We start from the raw sequence: 21241 nt of genomic DNA on the forward strand, positions 1-21241 counted from the left end.
AATTAAAGATGACTTGAATTTGTCAATTTCTCATATATTAAAATTAAAATTAATTTTATTTAAATTTTAATTATTAAAAAAAGCTGAGGATTTTTAAAAATAGTAAATGAAATTTATTACTATTATATATATATATATGTACATATATATAAGTAAAATTGAATTGACCTATACATTAATAACAATATTAATTAGTTACTAATTGATTTTTTTTTTCATATTAAAAAACAACATAATTCATTATTGAAATTATAATTATAAATCACAAATTGATAAATTTTGTTTAAAACAAATAATTATAAGTTTATAATAATAAGAAAAATTAAAGTTGATTTGAATTTTTAAATTTCTCATATAATAAAATTACGATTAATTTTATTTAAGTTTTAATTATTAAACACAAGTTGAGGAATTTTTAAAAAATAATAAAAAAAAAAATTACTACTTTTAATAAAATAAAATATATAAAATCTCTATATTCATTTTAGTAAATTTTACTAGACTTTTATAATAATAATAATTATTATTTATTTATTATTAATTTTAATGAAAGAGTGTTAATTAGTTTTATTTATTACTCTTATAAAAATCCTCACTTGTTATTCGTAAATAAGATTTAAATAGCATTAATCTTTATATTAATATCTGAGATATTGTAAATTTTACGACTAGTTATGAATATAAAATATTATTAATAACTAAAAGTAAATTATTAATATTATTTAATTGTTTTCCTCAAGTTTTTATTAATAATAAAAATAAAAATTATTTTTTTAATATTAAATTTAAATATGAGAAATTGAAAGTTTTACAATTAGAAATTGATACAATCAATAATATAAAATTTTATAAATAAATGATTAATATTTGTATTGATGTGAATGTCAAGTAAATTTTAATTTTTACAGAAAATATTATTATTTAAAAAAATTATCATTTTGTGATTAGTAATTAGAATTTATTTAATAATTATTATTGGTTTTATATATGAGAATTTTTACTATAGTATATAGGAAATAATTCATATTGTTATTATGGATATACTATTTAGTTTTTCCAGTGATTTCACAGCTCATATTGATATTGATTTAGTAGGTAATAATTAATATAATTAATGATAAAAATTAAATATATGGATTTTAGTCTTTTTAATGCTCACGTAACTTAAATGTATAATATTTTACTTAGTAATGAAAATAAATATATTCATTCATTATATATCAAGTAATAATTCATTTAGTATAGTATTTATTGTTTTAATTATGACAATTATTATTATTATAATAAATATTAACTTTTTAAACATTTCCCATTTTGTATTAGTAATTAGAATTCAATTAGACATGATATAATAGCATTAATCATATCATGCTGTAATATGTTGTTTATTGCGTCATGATAACACTATTCTGTCTTTTATCTTATCCTGTCTATCATGTGTAATAAATGTAATAATAAATATTCTATATCGAATATATTCATTCGTTGTATATCATTTAATAATTCATTTAGAATTAGATTAATTACTCTTTATTTTTTTTATTATTTCTCACTTATTTATTTTCCTATATATATGTTAACATATTATCCTTCTATTCGACAAGGAAGAAATTACAAGGTGAAATATTTCAAAATGGCTTTTGTGATCCATCAATCTCTTCTTCTATGGGTTTTGTGCATTACTTTAGTTTTTGTTATGGTTTTAGGTAAGGGCACAGAATGTTATCCTTATCGCTTAAGTTTCATAAGCAATATACAATTTACTACTAATTTATTATATTAGTAGAACTTCACAAGTTTGTTTGTAATGATCTTTTAACTTTTATAAATTTTCATTGGTAGTAGATCTTTGCTACATCCTAAGATCAATTATAAAAATTCTAATTTGTGTTGATTGCAGGTGAAGGGCAAACACCAGCAATAGGTGGAGGTGAAGGGCAAACACCAGCTATAGGTGCAGGGCATGTACTCACTACAAATGGAGGGCAAGTACTCGGTACCTGCTATTTCAGTTGCGATGGGAAAGAAATATGCTATAAACGTTGTCTTTCATATGGCTATCGTTGGAGCTTCTGTTATAACATATACAGCCATTTTTATGCCTGTTGCTGTGCTCATTGAGTTGTATGATGCTCTTCAATTCTTTACAATGAATGAAACATGATTTAAACATATTGAGAGTTAGCAAGAATTTTATGTTGGTCTTGACTTGATTACCAATGCATACAATTTAAAATGAAATCTTTCATTCGTAATTTAATATAGACGTTTGACTTATTAAAGGTAGTAAATGACATAATTTTAATAAGGTTTATTATCATAAGTTTTTAAAAAATTTACACTTCAAATAATTGTATGGCGAAATTTTCGATGAATTTGTTTGAAGAGGCCAGAGCCTAAAGTTTTGTTTTTTTGTTTTTTGAAACTCCAGAGCCTAAAGTTATGTAAAGTACAGATTTGTTATTAAAAATAAGGGTTAAACATCATATTAGTTCATGTCTTTGTGTCGCTGTCTGACCTAGGTTCCTCATATTTCATAAAAAATCATTGGTAAGAGTGGACTTTTTTTATGAAATTTAAGATAAATATGCAATTTCAAAGAATGACTCAAACATCTTAAAGTGTTATGTTTTCATACTCCCACGACCTTAAATATCAAAACACTTTAACCTCTAAAGTTTAGATAAGCTCTCAAAAAATAAAGTCTTTAATTAATGGATCAATTAATAATACAATTAGAGTTTGAAAATGTAAACCAATATTTCGAATGCAAAGAATTCATGTTATTTTGAGAGAAAATATATCACAAGGAAAAATGTTATATGTTGCAAGAAAGCAACAAATAAAATTCACATAATTCAATTTGAACATAATTCAATTTGAACTTAACAGCCCAATAAAATTAGTTATATGCATGTCGATTAAACAAATATACTCAATAGAGTTTTCACATATTATTAATTCAAGATTTAATAAATAAGTGATTATATATAAATACATGTGAAATTACATGGATAATGAACACTTGTTTAGTCAAAAGAACATCTTGAACTAATAAAAAAATAAAATGTTAATAATGTGCAAACACTTACGATCTCAGATAAAATTTGTGTTAAATCACACTAATCTTAGATAGACCAATGATACTTTAGATAAGTGAGCTAAAAAATTAATATTTATCATTTATCTCAAATATTATTAATCCACTTAAAATTATATGATTTAATTTAAGCTTTTGTCGATGTGTAATACAAAATTCAGGTGCCAGAAAAAAGGTGCAGTGCCACAGTACGAGCTAGAAGTACAGTTCCAAAGTAGTACAGCTAAAACTTGCCAGTTAGTACTGATGCATGTACTGCAAGTGCAAAGTACAAATCGTTCACCCTTATGCTACTACATATAGAATCGAACTGAATAATACTTTCAAGAATGCATTTGTGCATGATCTAAAAAAGTCAGTTTTTGAACTAGAAAAGAGTGGAGGAAACCTTATTAGATGGAATTTTTTTACAGATATAATCATTTTATGCATTTAGTATCTGCTTAATGTTATTTTGCTGATGTTGACAGGGATGAGCTAAGTTAATCTTGATGGAGAGACAAGACAATGGCAGGGAAGAGGCAGAGCATGGATGGAGCTATCAACAAAATAAATTGAGAATGGGAGATGTTTGTTGTGGCTCTACTCATGCACTGCCTCTTCCCTGGCCACGTCTCAGTCTCCATTTCTCATGAGAGCATGTTAGGATACACAGTAGAAAAAATACGGTAAGCTAAAATTACAGTGGATAGAAGCAAATCGCCTTAGTTTTTATGGTTGTCTGATTTCGGTTTCACCATCCGTGTACTCAAACATGGTTGTCTTATTTCTTCAACTTATGTTTTATACAGCAATTTGTAGATTGAACATCTTATTTCTTAATTCCATATTTGATTCAATGCAACCAAACTAGTAAGGAGAGTTTATTTGGTTGAATTTTAAGGTCATAAGGATTCTCATACATGCATTCTATTCAGGACATGATGCCGGGCTTGCCACACTTCAATAAGCAGTTCAGAACCACATCAACTGGGATAATTCACCATCAAGATCCTTGGCATTTTGTCTAACAAAAGATTATTCTTTTGTCTAGTTTGTGGAGCAAGCATTATTAAAACCAAAATTGTCTCTGCAAGATGGTTAGGGGAACCCATCATCATGATCGATCCAACATATCAATCTTTCTAGTTTCTACTGTCTCATAAATTTCTGTAGCAGAGTTGACACTGTAATCAGGCATTTTATGTATTCTGTAACTTTCGGCGATGTATGTATGTTGATCATTGTAAGTTGAAATGTAAAAACAGAAACAAAACAGAGAAAAGCAGAGAAAATAAATGAGCAGAATTTGCAGTGTGGGCAATGAATTGTAATCTGACACCTTTGAATTTAGTGTCAAAATTGATTCTGATAAAAAATAAGCTGCGTGGTCTAATTCTACATATATGTACACAGTTCTAACTTCTTACCAGGTGAGAGATAAGAATTTTTGTTATTCCACAAAGAAAAAGTTACTTACATGTTTGTTTCATCATCAGAGAAGCATAAGGACTTGATACCTTCAACAAGGAGACAGGGCCTAGCCTCTCCCAGTTGTTGGTCCAGTTTTCCAGATTCTATAAGCTCTAAATCCTCCAAAAGAATCACATAATGCTTTTGAATCTCCCCTGCACTCTTTTTTCCTCCAAGCAAGGCTGCAACCACCTCCCACCTTTGTGGGTGGTTCTCATCCACCATTGCTAGAGCCAGCTCAAACACCTTGTTCTCCTTCCAACTCCACTCACATATTCCCTTATGAAAAACATCCATCTCACTAGCCTGAGCCTCACTCATTTAGAATGACAGAGTCAAAAAGTGAATAAAACTCTTCTTATTATGAATTGGAATGAAAGTTCATTCACATTGGACTTAACTGATATTCAAACACACACATCGTGACTCTGAGAAAATTTAAGATATCCCAGTAGTTCATTTACATTATGATAACTTTGGAGGGTGATTCACTGATTCATACTAGAGAATCTCACTGAACCCTCAGCTGATTCTTCATTGTTGTATTCTCTTGATCATAATCTCACACCTCTATGATGCTTGGTGGAGTCAAATAGCTGCAGTGACCTGAAAAATCATCTAATCTTTCGTGTGATTAGAAGGGCTAGATATTGAGACTAAATAAAACTCAAGACAGTGAAAGATTGATTATTTTGGGCGAAAACAGCAAGGGATAATATAAAATAGACAAAACAAGTACCTCACTTTCCATTTCTTCCAAGAATTAGCATCTACTTGATGTCATGTGGTGCCAACGCTTGATTCATGTGGAAATTTATATGCACAATTATTGGAACATTGATGGAAGGAAAATGGCCAGAAATTGTCCAAAAAATATCCATCCCTGATTTTTAATTTCTTTTCACATATTTTACTTGTGGTAGGTGAATTTGGTGGTTAAGATTGAATGGTGCATGATCTTTCTGAAAGATTCGAAAGGATTCGATGCCTCACCAACCACAATGAGGTCACTTTCGAGTGTTAGTGTCTGATTAAAGGCTAAGATGTGGAATCAGGAAGTGAACTAAATGGGAAAAATTTAACATGCACAAGTAAAAACTTGTGTATGGTTGCACATTGGCATTTTGACCCACTATAGTAGGTTTAAAAAAAAAAATTCTTAATTAAACATTTATTGTTAATTTTTTTTATTTAAAAAATTCTTAATTAATCTGTTCCTCTTCTCTCTCCCTAATCACTAAATTAAAAACCGACAGGTTGAAATCACACCAAAATGCCCTTCAATTGAGGGTGAGAATCAAGTTCTGTTCTTTTCCATTTGGTCCAGATTCAAAATCTCAAAATTTATAACTAGAAATTCTAAATCTAAAAATTTATAATGCTAGTGTCAGTGTTCCATTACAAAATCAGATCTGAAGAACAGTTAAGAAATTGGAGAAACTGCTCAATCAAATCTTATTCAACAAGATAGAAAAAAGGCCAAGTTTATAGACTTAGCACTACAGCTGACAAACAGAAAATAGGAGAAATACCCACGAGCTAACAACATATCCTAAACGTGGGCAACTAATTAGAAAACAATTAAATTGACTAAAATAGAACCAAATAAACTAGCTTAGCTGAGTTGGAACCTTGACTCAGTCAACAGTCAGATCCACCTGAAGGTATGAAAAACGGTAGAAAGTGGGGGTTTGAATAACGTTTTCAGAATAAAACTTCCACCTTAAAGATTTTAACAAATCTTTCGAGAACAAAGTGCTTAAGATAAGAGATAGAAAAGCACACAAGGATTTTATCATGGTTCACTTGATAAATCCCTCAAGCTAATCCAGTCCACCCGTTAAGGTGATTTCTTCCTTCTTAGAATGAAGGCAATCCACTAATCAGGTAAATGTTACAACTGCACTTGAAACCTACATGTGACTAACAATTACACTGACTTAGCTCACACTAAGATTCACTCTCTTAGTCTTCTCTAGGATCCGATCAAACTTGATTTCCTAAAGGTAACTAAACAACTGTTTAAGAAAGAATGTTTACAAAGAATTTGCTTCTGAAAAGCTAAGAGTAAACACAATGAATTCATATGAAAGAATGCTTAGAAGGTATTTGAATATAGCTTGCGAGTGTGATATTCTTCCAACCGCATCTTTCAATCTTCAGCCTCTATTTATACTCCAAGGATTAGGGTTTGAACGCTGCATGGAAATGCTACCGTTGGAGGGCAGTTCTGGAAATTCCAGCTTCTGCTGTGGCTGAGAATGTTAGGTAGGTCGTCAGGATAGTACATTTGCTTTTGTACTTGGATAGTGACTTGACCTTTAAACCTAGTAAACTTCTGATCAGGGGAATGCTTCATGTTGGAACTTGTGAAGCCAGTTGATCAGAGTCAGAGGGAAGCACAGATCCTCTGACCGTTGTATCTTCTGATTCTGAACTCAGAGGGAAGTGCATGGTCTTCAGAGTCATCTTGCTTCTGGACATCAGAGTTTCCACTTTTCAGCTTCTGGATCTTCAGAGTCTTCTACACCATCAAAACATCTGAACCTTTAGAGTTTCTTGGTTGTCAGAACGTCTGGATCTTCAGAACTTCAAGTGACTGAGTCCATATCAGAGCTTGTGTGACTTCAGATCTTCTGAAGCGTTTCTACTGTTCAGAGTGAACATAGATGTTGCGAAAGCGTTGCTTGGATCACTCTTTATGCACAATGCTTCTTATTTGTGTGAGATTGAATTGAGGTCAGAGCCTGTAAATAGCACACTCAGAAAAACACGTTAGAGTACCATAATTGTTCATACTAAAATGTTAACTTGTAATCATCAAAACATAGAGTTGTACTACTCGATCAAAACTTGATCTTACACCACCACCGCCGGTGGAGGTGTGATTCTTCTCCGCCAGATTCTCCGTTTGCTGCCGCTGTAATTTTTTCTTTTGGCTCCGACAGATCTGGAGGAGTCGCCGATGTGACACCCGGGGCTGACGAGGGCGGGGAGTGATCGCCGGTGCAGTGAGGCACGGACAAGGAGCGGCTCCTGGCAGGCTTCTAGGCGGAGGGTCACAGGAATGAGCCAATCTCACACCCGAACAAGAGCTATTCCGAGACTGTGTAGGGATGGACTATACAGTTGAGGAGGGCATAAAAGATTTGATTGGTACTACTCATGACAACAAGTTGCAACTTCTTTTCGGGAGCCCAACTGATAAGAACTCCATGGTTAAGTGTGCTTGCCTTGGAGCAATATCGTGATGGGTGACCTCCTGGGAAGTTTTCCCAGGAAGTGCGCGAGTGAGGACAAAGCGCACTGAAAAGACTCGTGTTGTTACCGTGAGGCTAGTCGTCAGATCGGGATGTTACAAGTGGTATCAGAGCCAACCTCTCCCAGTACGGTGTGGTTCGAGGACGAACCAAGCAGAAGCTGGTGGGCCTGTGACACCCGGGGCTGACGAGGGCGGGGAGTGATCGCCGGTGCAGTGAGGCACATACAAGGAGCGGCTCCTGGCAAGCTTCTAGGCGGAGGGTCACAGGAATGAGCCAATCTCACACCTGAACAAGAGGTATTCCGAGACTGTGTAGGGATGGACTATACAGTTGAGGAGGGCATAAAAGATTTGATTGGTACTACTCATGACAACAAGTTGCAACTTCTTTTCGGGAGCCCAACTGATAAGAACTCCATGGTTAAGTGTGCTTGCCTTGGAGCAATATCGTGATGGGTGACCTCCTGGGAAGTTTTCCCAGGAAGTGCGCGAGTGAGGACAAAGCGCACTGAAAAGACTCGTGTTGTTACCGTGAGGCTAGTCGTCAGATCGGGATGTTACAGCCGACGTCGCTGTTCTTCGATGAAGAAACGGAGTCGCCGGCAACAACTACCGTTGCCTTGCATGTGACCAGATCTGAGATCTGAGATGGGTGAAGAGTAGCCAGCCTGCAGTGGTGGCGGCTGCGGCGTGCGATGGGCGGCGACAGCAGCACGGTGGTCCATCATGGGTGAGGGCTTCTGGGTTAAGATCGTGGGTTCTGGGTAGGTGGTGGTGTGGAGATTGGATGGTGATGGTGGTGGGTTCTGGTCCTCTTCATTCTTCTTATTTAGGGGTTTCTGGTGATGGGGGTTGAGAGCTAAAGCACTGAGATTGAAGAAGAGATGAGATGAGGTGGTGTGGTGGCATGGAAAGAGGTGGTGGGTTCTGGGTTGGTGGTGGTGGTGGTGGTGGTGGCATGGATATTGGTTGATGGGGTGGGTTCTGGTCGAAGGTTAGTGGTGGTGGATTTTGGTAGAGTGAGGGGAAGGGTTGGGGAAGAAAGAGAGATGAAGATGAATGATTTAATAGATCCATTTAACTTAAGTAAAATTATCACAGGTTAATTGTTATAATTAATAAATATGTATTTTTTATTTTTTTAAAAAAACCGGAAAAACCTGCTATTGCAGGTTAAAAGTAGCTTGTGTAACCTTACACAAACAATCAATTGTGCACCGTAAATTCCTCCAACTAAATGACCATGTTTAGATCATAGAAGAACATGGGGAAAATTTATTATGATCACCTAAAAACTTGTGTATAGTTACACAAACTATTTTGACCTACTATAACAGGTTTTAAAAAAAATCAAAATAGATATTTTCTTAATTAAACATTTATCTTTAATTAATTAAAAAAAAACATTTATCCTTAATCTTAATCTGTTCCTCTTCTCTCTCCCCCTTCATCTCCTCTCTCTCTCCACCAAACACCACCACCAACAACTAAAACCCAAAAAAAAATATTTTCATCATATCATCCAACAAAAACCCATTAATCAGAGCAGAAGAAATCCACCACCAAAAACCCATCAGCCACCGGCACTACTCTTCCTTCCCTAACCTCCCCTCTGACAACCGTGAACCATCACACTCAACCTTCACCTGAAACTTCCGGCCACCACACAACCATCTTCCTCCACAAACTCGCAGCTCCCTGTAACCACTATGAAAGTCTTCCTCAATCTGGTCTTCATACGCCTCCTTCGCTTCGATCTCCGTCAAAGCCACCAGGTGCAAAGCCGATGCAGAGCAAATTGGTGGTGGTGGTGGTTCAGTCTTCACCGCCGCCGCCCACGAGCCCACCACCCACGGCAAACATCGTCCCTTCCTTCCTTCATCCCCAACACCACTATCCACTTCCCTCTCACCACCACCACCAAATTTGCCATAACCGAACCACCACCAATCTTTATTCTTGTTATACTTGGATAACAATTATGAGAACCATGAACGGAAAGCTTATTTCTCCTCCTTAACAAATCTTTATTCTTGTTCTACTTGAATAACAAATTTATCATCACTTTCTATTCATCATATCTTCTCCTTCTTGACAACTTTCCAAAGCTTATTTCTCCTCCTTTACAACTTTCAATACATTTTGTTGGCAAATCATCAACTACAATTGAAAAAGACAATAACTCAGTATTAGTTAACGAAACCAAATCAGATGTAACAGGTCAATTGAATAGAAAGTGCGAAAACATACCTTTTGATATGAGAAGTTTGAAACTTCATACTTGCAGAAAAAGGATGGCAAAAACACATTTTGAGTATGTGATGAAATCAGCAATAAGAAGGTTAATTTAAAGGAAATGATTTTGAAAAGCACATTTAATGGGGGACAACTAAACCAAATTATAGGGAAATCAATGCAATTAATAAATTTGTGAGAATTGTTGTGGTTGTGACACTTGTCATGGAATGTCACGTGTCTAATTCTTTTGGATAACGTTGTTATTTTATAAAGTATATAGATTAGTGCTATTATTATTGTAATTAAAAAAAAAAATTTAACCTGTAAAACCTGCTACTATAGGTCAAAAGTGCATGGTGTAACCTTACACAAGTTTTTAGGTGATCATAATAAACTCCTCCAAGAACTTGTTTGGATTTTTTGTCTTGGAAATTTTAGGTTCACCCACAACGACAAACAACTTAAATGGGTTATCTAAATGACCATGTGGGGTTACTAACCAAAAAACTTAATGGACCAATAAGATTTTTTATAAATAAATTAATAAATAAAATATAAAAATTTCAACTCATTTATCTTCAATGTAATTGGACAATAAGTTTTTAACTCAAAATTTCTCATGGGTCATTTAGACAACCCCGTGAAATATTTTGGCTTCATTGCATCGTTTCGCTACATAAAATTAGACTATTAGACATTTTTTTCTCGCCTCTTTCTAGTTTTAAACAAATTTGACCCCTCTCTCAATTATAAAATCATTAACTCTTCATTACTATTTTTCAATATTTTAGGGTTTATGGGTGAATTTTGTTCCGTACAATTATTACTTACTAGGCTGAAATGCTAACTGATCCAAAGGACTTACAATTACGCGGTGTCATAAGGACGAATTGCATGACCAAATAAAATTACATCACCCATGAGAAGTGTTTGAGCGGCTATGCACTAGCTGAGATGCAATCAACAAAACATGATGTCGCGCGTAATGATTTTTTAAAAGAGATCAAACCTATTTCACACTCATTTGGTAGTGCACGTTAGAATCCGCCCAAAAAATATTTTGTGAAAGAATCCACCCAACTTTGACCACATAGCTAGTCCATGTGAAGCCTTCTTCCCAACACTGCCCAAGTCCAACTAGTCTAGTTTCTTTCTATTTGGGCCGGTCTAGTTTTGATTTGTTTTAAATTTCTAGCATGGGCTTTTACTTCAAGTTTAAGCCTTATAGGTCACGTGTCTATGTACATTTTTCTACTGTGTGGAATTATGTTCTTTGAGTCAATGTTTACTTATTCATCCACCGTCACTATTCTAATTTTTATAAAATATAAAAATAAGATAAATTCGAGCATATATATTTTCCAAATATAAAATAATGCTTTTTTACGTCAAATTTCATCATATATTCATATACTTTTTTTGACAGAATCATATATTCATATACTTATTCGGGAACATAAAATTTAAAAAGGCAGGTAATAATTCAAGAATAATGGTATGCACATTAACTTTTTTTTTACATCGGAAAAATAAAGGCTTAATTGCAACTTTGGTCCCCGACGTTTACCAATGTCACGATTTTGGTCCCCACCTAATTTAATTACATGAATGGTCCCCGACGTTGTAGGCCGTATGCAACGTTAGTCCTACCGTTTATTTCTTAATGGAGGAGGCTTACGTGGACGTCCAGTTGGAGAGAGAAAGGAGGTTGAGGAGAGAGGGAAGCACGTGAGTATCACGTGACCCTTATCTGAACCCATTATACCCAAACCCCTGACCTCCCTGGAACGAAGAAGGTAACACGATTTAGATCCCTAGGGTTTCAGATTTGGGTATAATGGGTTCATATAAGGTTCACGTGAGTTCACGTGATACTCATGTGCTCCCCTCTCTCCTCAGATCTCCTTTTTCTCTCCAACTAGACGTCCACGTAAGCTTCCTCCATTAAGAAATAAACGGTAGGACTAACGTTGCACGCAGTCTACAACGTCGGGGACCATCCATGTAATTAAATTAGGTGGGGGATCAAAATCGTGGCATTGGTAAACGTCGATGACCAAAGTTGTAATTAAGCCAAAAATAAACTGCACCTTCCAGTTGATTGATGGACCTCCTCATCCAACCCACATGCCCTAACTACATATTCTGACCACTTGAATTATCATTCGGGGACACTGTAAACTTTGTTTACACGTACAATCATCCAAATGAATTTCAGAATTTTTAATTAAAATTTAAAAACAAAAGCAATTCTCTCTTTCACGTGCCATTGCCATATTCTGATTTGTTGTTAGTGTAAACGTTATGACTTTATCCATTAAACTTATAATTCCATTTGTATCAAAAAACTGAAAATTCCATCAACTAATATGACAAAATAATTTTAGAATTATCAACTTTTCATATATAAGGCCATCTCACTTATAAAATTTGGTTTGACCTATAAACAATTCAAGCTATAACAATATTTCAAAATTAGCAATTAAAAAATTCATTAGTTTATCTGTTAGTATTTATTTTGATGAATAAAAACTTATTACATATTAAATCAATGAAATAATTTGACTTAAAATTTGAAAAATATATTCATATAGCGTCAAACACGGGTTGATTACCTAGTTGTCATTTATGGAATTTTTCCTCCCTCCCCTTTTTCGTAGTGCTTTCTTTTGCCCAAGCGTTTCACAGAGGCCAAGTTCGTCCAATCTGGGCTGTCGAATTCCACCATTATCTTCCAATTCCTCATCATCATCTTCGTCTCCAGAGGAAATATCGTTCTCAACTTGGCCTTTTCATGAATATCTACTTCTTTAATTAAAATTAATTAATTTACTACTTTTGGAATCTTAATTGGTGTGCAAAGATCAATTGATATATACTGATTAGCATTTGTCTAAAAATAGTTCATAACTTTCATGGGCTGGTGGTGATCTGTGCGTGCCTGTTGAGGCCAGATCTGCCTGGAGAGGCTTGTACTTTGCTTGCCTTGATCTGTGCGTGCCTGTTGAGGCCAGATCAGCTCGGATTCATGGATTCGGGTTCCCTGGCAGCATTGATGGTCCTTACCCTTTCTAGTGTTCGTGAGTGTGGAGGGTCCGTGGTTGGTGATGTCATTTTGGGCGTCGTGGGTGATTTTGGGTTATTGGTGCTGTAACCGGGGCTTTTGGATATAGTTGGCAGTGATCACTTTGCTGGTTTCTATCTGTTTGATGTACTGTGATTATTTGGGTCCCAATGTCGAGTCGAGCTCTATTTTTTTGGGTTTGTGTGACGTTTGCCACACCGAGGTCCCCGATAGATGCTTTTCTCGTAGGTTTTAGGTGTTTATTCGCCAGGTAGTAATCTTAGGACTCTCATTGTAGCATTGTGGACTATTCACACGTTGTGTGTTATCTGTACTATCAACCTTATAATTATATATATATATATATATATATATATTCTGTTTTCAAAAAAAAAGTTCATAACTTTCATAAAATTAGCATTTCTTTCCCTTTCACTTCTTCGGATATTTTTTCCCACATTTTGTGTAAATAATCTTTGTAGTACTAATGAAAATATCAAATAGCATAACTCAAATTTTAATTTCAATATAATAATATCATTGCATCATTATAAGAGATATATAACGTGATTACATGATCCATCATTCAGGAAGAAAGAAACAATTCATTGCATCTCCCTAGTAATATCATCATCATCATCAGTGTACAACGCACACCGACGACAGAAGAATCATCTAGTCAACAAAATAAAAAACCAAATGAAGTGTTGCATGAGCATATGCATACTTCATAAAATCACCTCCTCAAACGCACTCAATATTTCAATATATATCTCTCACTCTGCTAGAAAAGAAAAGTTATATAATATGTATACTACGTACTCAATCAAAGCCTTTGAATTTTTGTAATCAAATTAAGCTTTGGTGAAGGTAGGGTCGACAGGAATGCCAGTAGCTGGGACCCATGTGCTAGCTTGGATCCATTGCTCAGCGGTGAACTTCTCAGCATCAGCCTTGGAAATCAAACCTTTTCCAAATTTTGCCCTCGCTTGAGTCACTGAACCGGGTCCAGAGTTTCCAAACTCAGCAAAGTAAGCGTTCTCGGTGTTAGGTTCGATCGGGTTCCATGGAATGTAACCTTCTGGTTGAATCAAATCACCGATGGTGTTTTCAATGAACACGGCTCTGGAGAATGCCTTCCATGGCCTAGCGAGGTAGGTCTTCACGGTGAGCCTGTCGGCGGCGAGCTCAGGTGCTGCTTGAATCTGGCAGTTCTGGAGGACGACTCCGGTGGGCATGTTCTTCTGGGCGGTACCGTCGGCGACGACGATGTTCTGCTGGTTTGACATGGGCTTCCTGACCAAGATCTTGGAGTTTTGGATCAAGGTGGTGGCGTAGCCGAAGATGAAGTCGATGGTACCGGAGATCTCGCAGTTGCGGTAGAACTGACGGTGAGCGTGTGCATACAGCGAGTCTTGGTAGCCGCGGATCGCGACGTCGAAGAAGGCTGAGCAGTCACCATTCACACGGAGTGCAACTGCTTGGTGTCCCTGTGGCCCGGCGGTGTTCTCAAATGCAATTGACTTGGCAATGAAGTTTGGAGCAAGGGTGGCTGCACATTGCACAAATTTTATCAATACACAAAGAAAAATGCGTGAAAATGAGATGAGAGATGAATGAATTATTATCTTATGTGTAACCAACTATCCCTAAAAAATGACTATTAATTGAAAAAATGACCAAAAAAATTATTTCCGCATATCAATTACACTTTCATCTTCATTTTGACAAAATATATAGAAAAGAAAAATAAAATGAATGATATGATAAGAAATATAGATAGATAAGAAAAATGAATGAAAATGAGGACTCAGAATGGCTAACTTACTGAATGTGGCAGTTCTCATGGTCTTGACACCGGCGGCGTAGTTCTTGTTTCCGGTGATGATGGTCTTGGTAGGGCCGTCACCGTACAAGAGAATGTTGGGCTTCTTCTTGTCAACGTTGATGTACTCGTCATAGACACCAGCCTTGACATAGATGAGGAATCTACCTTGGTGCTTCTTAGGGTATGAGTTAATGGCTTCAGTAATGGTCTTAAACTGGCCACTACCATCCTTAGCCACAATTGCGTTGGGCAGAACATTTGACTTGGACTCCACGAGTTTACGATCAGCAAAAGAGAGCCATGTAGGGTACCCTTCAGCATCAATCTCAAGAAGGCGACGAGCGGGTTTCAGGTGCAGGTTGAAATCAAAAGCTCCGAGGACCTTGGAGATTCCGGAAACAATGTCAAGTGCCAAGCCAGTAAGTTTACCAACATCGTCCAAGCTTCCTTGTTGAAGCTTGTCCTGGACCTCTTTCTCGCCCTTGGTGTCGAACCCGTCCAGGCAAGATTGCTGGTAAGCAACGACTGCGCTGAGCCAGTTTTTAAGCTCGGCGGAGCGCTGGTTAACATCAAGGAGGCTGCTCTCCTGCACCAGAACCCCGGAGGCTTGGAGCTCTTGGATTGCGGATTGTAGCAAATCCTTGCAATCCTCGAGCGCCATTTTGACTCCGGGGTTGCTGTTTTCATGCTCAACGGTGAGCCTGTCGCTCATGTTGAAGGCCTTGATGACGCTGTCCATGGAGGTTTTGACCACCGCGGCCACGTATTCTTTAGGGTCTGAGGTGTTGATAGGGGTGAGGACATCATGGCAGAGTTTCTTGTCATCAGCACCGTCGCAGAGTGCCGTCACTGCCTTGTTGTGGTTGCTCACTTCAGATCCACCGGCACCGGCAGCGGCGGCATGAGGCTTGTTTGTGGTGTAGACGGTGGCACCAATGGCGCAACCAACCACCAGTAAAACAGCCAAACCTGTAAAAGCTACTTTCTTTCCTTTCATGTTTTTTTTTATATAATTTTTTTTTAATTCAATGGGAAGGAATGCGAAAGGGTACGTTTCCTCCCACTGTTTAGTGTTTTGAGGAGATGGCAATGGTGAAGAATGGAGAAGGTGAGGGAGGGTTTATATATCCATGGAGTTTCTTAAAATAAATAAATTAACCATTGACCCGGTGATCGAGCGGTTTTGTAAAAGCTGTGTGTTTTGTGGTTTTTGCTAGTTCTGCTATAAATGGCATGAAATAATCTCAATTGGTTCCAAAAGTTCCAACAGTTGTATTATTCGACGTTATTTTGTTTAGTAAGACACGGAGGATCAATCATTGCCATGAAAAGAAGGGGTAAAAATAACTAAATGGATGATTTGTTTTTTTATAAATTGTTCTTTTATGAATATCCTTCTTGATGGGATTGGCGAATTGTTTACCACAAATTTTAGGGTTCAAATCTAGTTACATCTTTTCAATCCGTTTCCAGCTGTTAAAAATCGATATTGTTGCGACTTAATTATGAGTCATTCACATGTCAATTCTTCCCTCATTTAATTTTCACATTATTTTGGCTGAAAAAAAAATTCACATTATTTTTCTTAATATGTCTTACATCTATTTCTATAATTATATTATCAATCATATTTTTTATTTCTCTAATTTTCTTATATTATATATCAAGGTGGAAATGCATTTCGACTTTTGAGTGTTAATGGAATTTTATTGAAAATAACCTACAAATATCGTTAAAAAACCTACAAATTCAATATAAATAAGCATTTGCCATATCACATACATCATCATTTATTCTTCTGCCTTCAATAATTTCATTTCATCTTTTTTTTACTATAATTTCATTTCTTTTTGGTAACTTTTTATATGCCATTTATTTAAATAAAATAATCAATTAATACTGCTAATTAACAAAATACTACTACCTTACATGGTTTGAAAGCTTTCCGATGGATCAATAGTCGTAGCTGGAATTAATATGTCACACACATTTGGAAAGTTTCCTTTTGGTGTAAGAGAGGTATGGCACAGCTTTACTAATTGAAGTCTTAAATCAATCACTCGTACGTTGATATAACGATAAATGTTCATATAAATAATAATTAATTAGATGTCCTTAAAAAAGTTAATTAGATAAATTTATTCTGATACTTTTGAAAATGAGAGAGCTCGGTATCCTCGATTTATGACAAATCAAAATAAAATATGTGCAATCCCTTCATTTTGAGTGAGTATAAAAAATTGCCTTAATTAAATTTTAAAGAATGATACTTTTTATGAATAAATCAATTAAGCTGCTACGCCACATGCATTTGGTAGGTTTTTAAATATAATCATTAAACATAAGTAACTATGTTAGTTTTTGCTTTTTGTTTTTTGTTTTTTTGTTTTGTTTAGTAGGGATCAATAAGTTCCAAGTTAATTCCAACAGTTGTATTAGTCGTAATTTTGTTTAGTAAGACTCGGAGGATCAATCATTGGTATGAGAGGAAGGGAGTAAAATAACTAAATAGATGTTTATTTATTTATTTCTAAATATCCTTTCTTGATGGGATTGACAAATTATTTACCACAAATTTTAGGACTCAAATAGTCAAATCTGGTTAATTACATGTTTTTCATCATTTTTCCAATTAAAATTTAATAGGTTATGATTCATTCACACTTATTTTTATTTATTTTCACGCTCTTTATTTTTTATCTCTTATTTTTATTACTATTACATCATTCATCATAACTCTTATTTCACTTTTTTTCCTTTATATATATATATAAAAGATTGAAGTGTGTTTTGACTTTTGAGTGTTAGTAGAACTTTATTTAGTGAATCGTCTAAATCGTCCCTAGAACTGTACGGATCGAACACTTTCGCCTCTGAACTCCAAAAATGGTTCAAAAAACCCCTTAAATTACATCCGTCGATCACATTTGTCATCTTGCACATTTTTCATTCGTCACTAGAGGAAAATGTCAATGAGTCACATTATGTGTCACGTGAGTTTCAATTTGGTCCCCGACATTATCAAATTAAAACCCACGTGACAGGTAATGTGACACATGGACATTTTCCGTCTAGGGACGAACGGAAAATGTGCAAGAGGACGAATGTGACTGACAAATGCAATTTCAGGGATTTTTGAACCAATTCTGGAGTTCATGGACGAAAGCGCCCGGCGCCTATAGTTTCAGGAACCATTAAGATGATTTAGTCAAAATATATTCTCTCTCTAGATTCCATTAAGCAAGTATCATTCATATAGAAAAGCCTCACAAAAAGAAAAGCATCCCAAAAGTTATGTTTCGTTACCGAACCAATATACCCAACCCAGTAAACAAAATCTGTTAATTCATGTAAAGTTCCTTGCTTTTCCATTCACCAAACCGATCACATCAATTTTCACTGCGAAACCGATCAAAGGGACGAGTATGAATGGAGGAGAGCCATGATGGAGAGAAGGCCCCACATGAAGCACGATTGCTTTGTGATGAGGAAAGGTGGGTTGTAGGAAATTGGCTATGAGGAAGAGCCATGATGGAGAGAAGGCCCCACATGAAGCACAATTGATACTCACACACAATTTTGTGTCATTACTCACTTTTACAACACTTTAATCATAAATATTTGAACTGATATTTAAAGATAAACATATGCATTACATAGTTTAGTTGGGGATGAAGAGTATTGGCCATCTTACTCAAGTCCCAATTGCATACCAAATCCTCAGCTTAGGCGAGAACTTGCCGGTATACCAAATAATTTATTATCAAAGTGCTGCAAAAGTGAGTAATGACATAAAATTGTGTGTGAGCATCAATTGATTAAATACCATTTTAATTTCTAATTTAAAAAAAATTAAAAAAACGTGTGGGCGATTTAAAAAAAAATAAAAAAGGTAAAAAACGCCAACATAGTTGGCGATTGTTAGAAAAAAAAAATAAAAAACAAAACATAAGAAACGCCAACATGGTTGGCGATTTATATAAAAAACGAAAAAAAAAATGAAAACGCCAATGCTATTGGCGATTCTTTAAAAATATTAAAAAAAAATAAATAGAATCGCCACTGTCAGTTGCAATTTATACTAGATTGGTAAATAAATAAAAAAGTACCCCAAAACTGTAATTTTCAAAAAAAACTATACTACTAGGGTACAAAAGCCGAAGAGGCAAGTGAAGGAGGAGTGAGAGTGAGAGGAAGAAGGAGAGGCGTGTGTTTTTTTTTTTTTTTGAGGATGATGAAGTTGTAGAATGTGCTAATTCTATTCAAGGGTTTCTACTTTTTATTTTTTTAATTAATTTTATCCATTAAAATACTATTTATAAATGCCACGTAGACATGAAATGGTAGTTTTCTGACGGAGTACTAAAACTGTTGACAGAGTGTAACGTTGGAAATTAATTATGATATTTTTAAAATTTAAGAACTCATCTTGCACAAATCAAATTCGTGGGGGACCAAAAGTATTTTTGAAAGCCTTTTATTAATTGGTATAATATTCATAGCATTTCAATTCCGTTAGTACTTAGTAGTGAGTTTTAATTGACTATTGATTTTCTTTCAATTTTATAAAGTAATGTACATGACAATTATTTTGAATGTGAACATTTTTTTTCTCTTTTTCCTCTCATGAGCATTGTTGTAGAGGCTCTCCAACTTTAGGATTCGGAGTGCATAATGACTGATAAGTGCAAATTTTATCATGTTCTTTATTGTATTTTAGGCACTTATCTTGTGTAATTATGAGAATTATCTTGTAGATTAACTTTCTTTATGTTTAGAACTTGTAGACATGCTAAATTTGAGAGTGAATTGAATGAGTTTAATATGTGATTTTATTCTCAATTTAAGTTGTAGGTTGAAGATTTTTGGAGGAAATACACACTTATTGAGTTGCTGCCCAAAAGGTGTTGAGCGGCCAAAATAGGGTGATGAGCATGAATTCAACAGATTGAAAAAATCAAAGTTTGAAGAAACATGGCGTTGAGCGCCTGCTCGTAAAAAAAGGTTATAAGGTCGGTTTTGCTGATTAAAAATAGATCTCGTCAGTTAGAAATCAGACCCAAACAGAGAAAACTTGAAGGAGATCATCAAGGAAGGTCTAGGAGGCTAGAGAGAAGGCTTTGGAGCTGATTTCATCGTCGGAGAACCGTCACAGATTCGGTTTTTCATCGTTCTTCTTCTCTTTTATGATTGTAAAGCTATCCATTTCCATGGATAGCTAATTTCTCATTTGTTGGGATTAGAACTAGTTGTTTTGATGCTCATGTAATCTATTTGATTTCCGTCATGCAAATTTTATGTTTCTATGTTAATGAATCAATGGTTTTTTCTTTTGCTTCATGCTATATCTTAGGTTGATCCCCTTGGGTATTCTGATTGATTCATATGTTTCTTTTCCATGATTCAATGATTTTTACCTTCTGTTTCATGTTTGTTTTGGATTGATAACCTATAACATAAATTTAGATTTAATAGGATGATGAGAACTAGCTATTTAAGTCTGAAATATGTAAAATCATCTAATGATTCTAAGGTATAGGGATAGAGTTAGATCATTAGTCTATTGATACATCCAGCTTAATGCTACTCACTATTATTAATCGATCAAGGGATTGAAAGTTAATATAGCTGAGTTGAGAATCTTCTATGCCGAGGGGACTGGGTAGTAAGTTAAGAAATGGTGGGAGGAATCAATTGCATGGAACAATATCTGTATGTAAATCAATAGAATATATAGAGGTTAAACAGCGAAACTCTAACATAGCAAAACTATCTACCTTGGTGAATCCAACTCTTTTGTCTTCTTTATTTATGTTTTTATACTCTACAACATACAATCAATGTTTTTATAATTAAATCATCATTTAAGTGTGTTAACTATTGAACGACATAAGTATATCTCACTGTGGATACGAAAAAACTCTTTATTATACTACAATTGAGTCTTAAGAGATTCGAAAGTAGAGTCCTTAGATAAAAATCTTTCATCAATGATCTGCGCGACTATGTTAACTTTGGGAAGTAAATCCAATACCGAATTATGTTGGATTTATATCGAAATTTCACTTTTATGATTTTTTTTTATTGACTAAATTTTTAGAGATTTGATCTCTGGCTTTTCTCATTCCCCATATTTCCCTAACTCATATCATTTGAGCTATTCTTAGGGGACAATTTCACTTGTAAGATAGTATCTAATTCTTCTATGGTGTAACTTTCACCTTTATTTTCTAACAACATATATGGGAAGAGAAAGAAAAAAAAGATATGTGATACATAATGTGCCATATATTAAGA

General features: G+C 34.9%; 2 protein-coding genes across 2 annotated transcripts; both read right to left on the reverse strand.

Annotated features, from left to right (window-relative positions):
* Positions 1–4403: 4403 nt before the first annotated feature.
* On the reverse strand, positions 4404–5272 carry LOC130720435 (protein RADIALIS-like 4). The gene has a single exon (XM_057571081.1). It carries the CDS (start codon positions 4871–4873, stop codon positions 4556–4558), a length of 318 nt encoding a protein of 105 aa, XP_057427064.1. The 5' UTR covers positions 4874–5272; the 3' UTR covers positions 4404–4555.
* Positions 5273–13631: 8359 nt separating this feature from the next.
* Positions 13632–16050, reverse strand: LOC130721074 (pectinesterase-like). Its single transcript, XM_057571805.1, has 2 exons — positions 14945–16050; positions 13632–14668 (listed from the first exon to the last, which is right to left on the reverse strand). The coding sequence occupies exons 1-2, from the start codon at positions 15939–15941 to the stop codon at positions 13971–13973; spliced, it is 1695 nt and encodes a 564-aa protein (XP_057427788.1). The 5' UTR covers positions 15942–16050; the 3' UTR covers positions 13632–13970.
* Between the last annotated feature and the right edge of the window lie 5191 nt (positions 16051–21241).

Source organism: Lotus japonicus, chromosome 5, assembly GCF_012489685.1.
Source record: "Lotus japonicus ecotype B-129 chromosome 5, LjGifu_v1.2".
NCBI classification, from domain to species: domain Eukaryota; kingdom Viridiplantae; phylum Streptophyta; class Magnoliopsida; order Fabales; family Fabaceae; genus Lotus; species Lotus japonicus.

Coding starts and splice junctions, on each gene's coding strand:
- LOC130720435 (XM_057571081.1), bottom strand. CDS start 4,873: ATGAGTGAGGCTCAGGCTAGTGAGATGGATGTTTTTCATAAGGGAATA.
- LOC130721074 (XM_057571805.1), bottom strand. CDS start 15,941: ATGAAAGGAAAGAAAGTAGCTTTTACAGGTTTGGCTGTTTTACTGGTG. Junction 14,669..14,944: donor CATGAGAACTGCCACATTCA/GTAAGTTAGCCA, acceptor TGCAATGTGCAG/CCACCCTTGCTCCAAACTTC.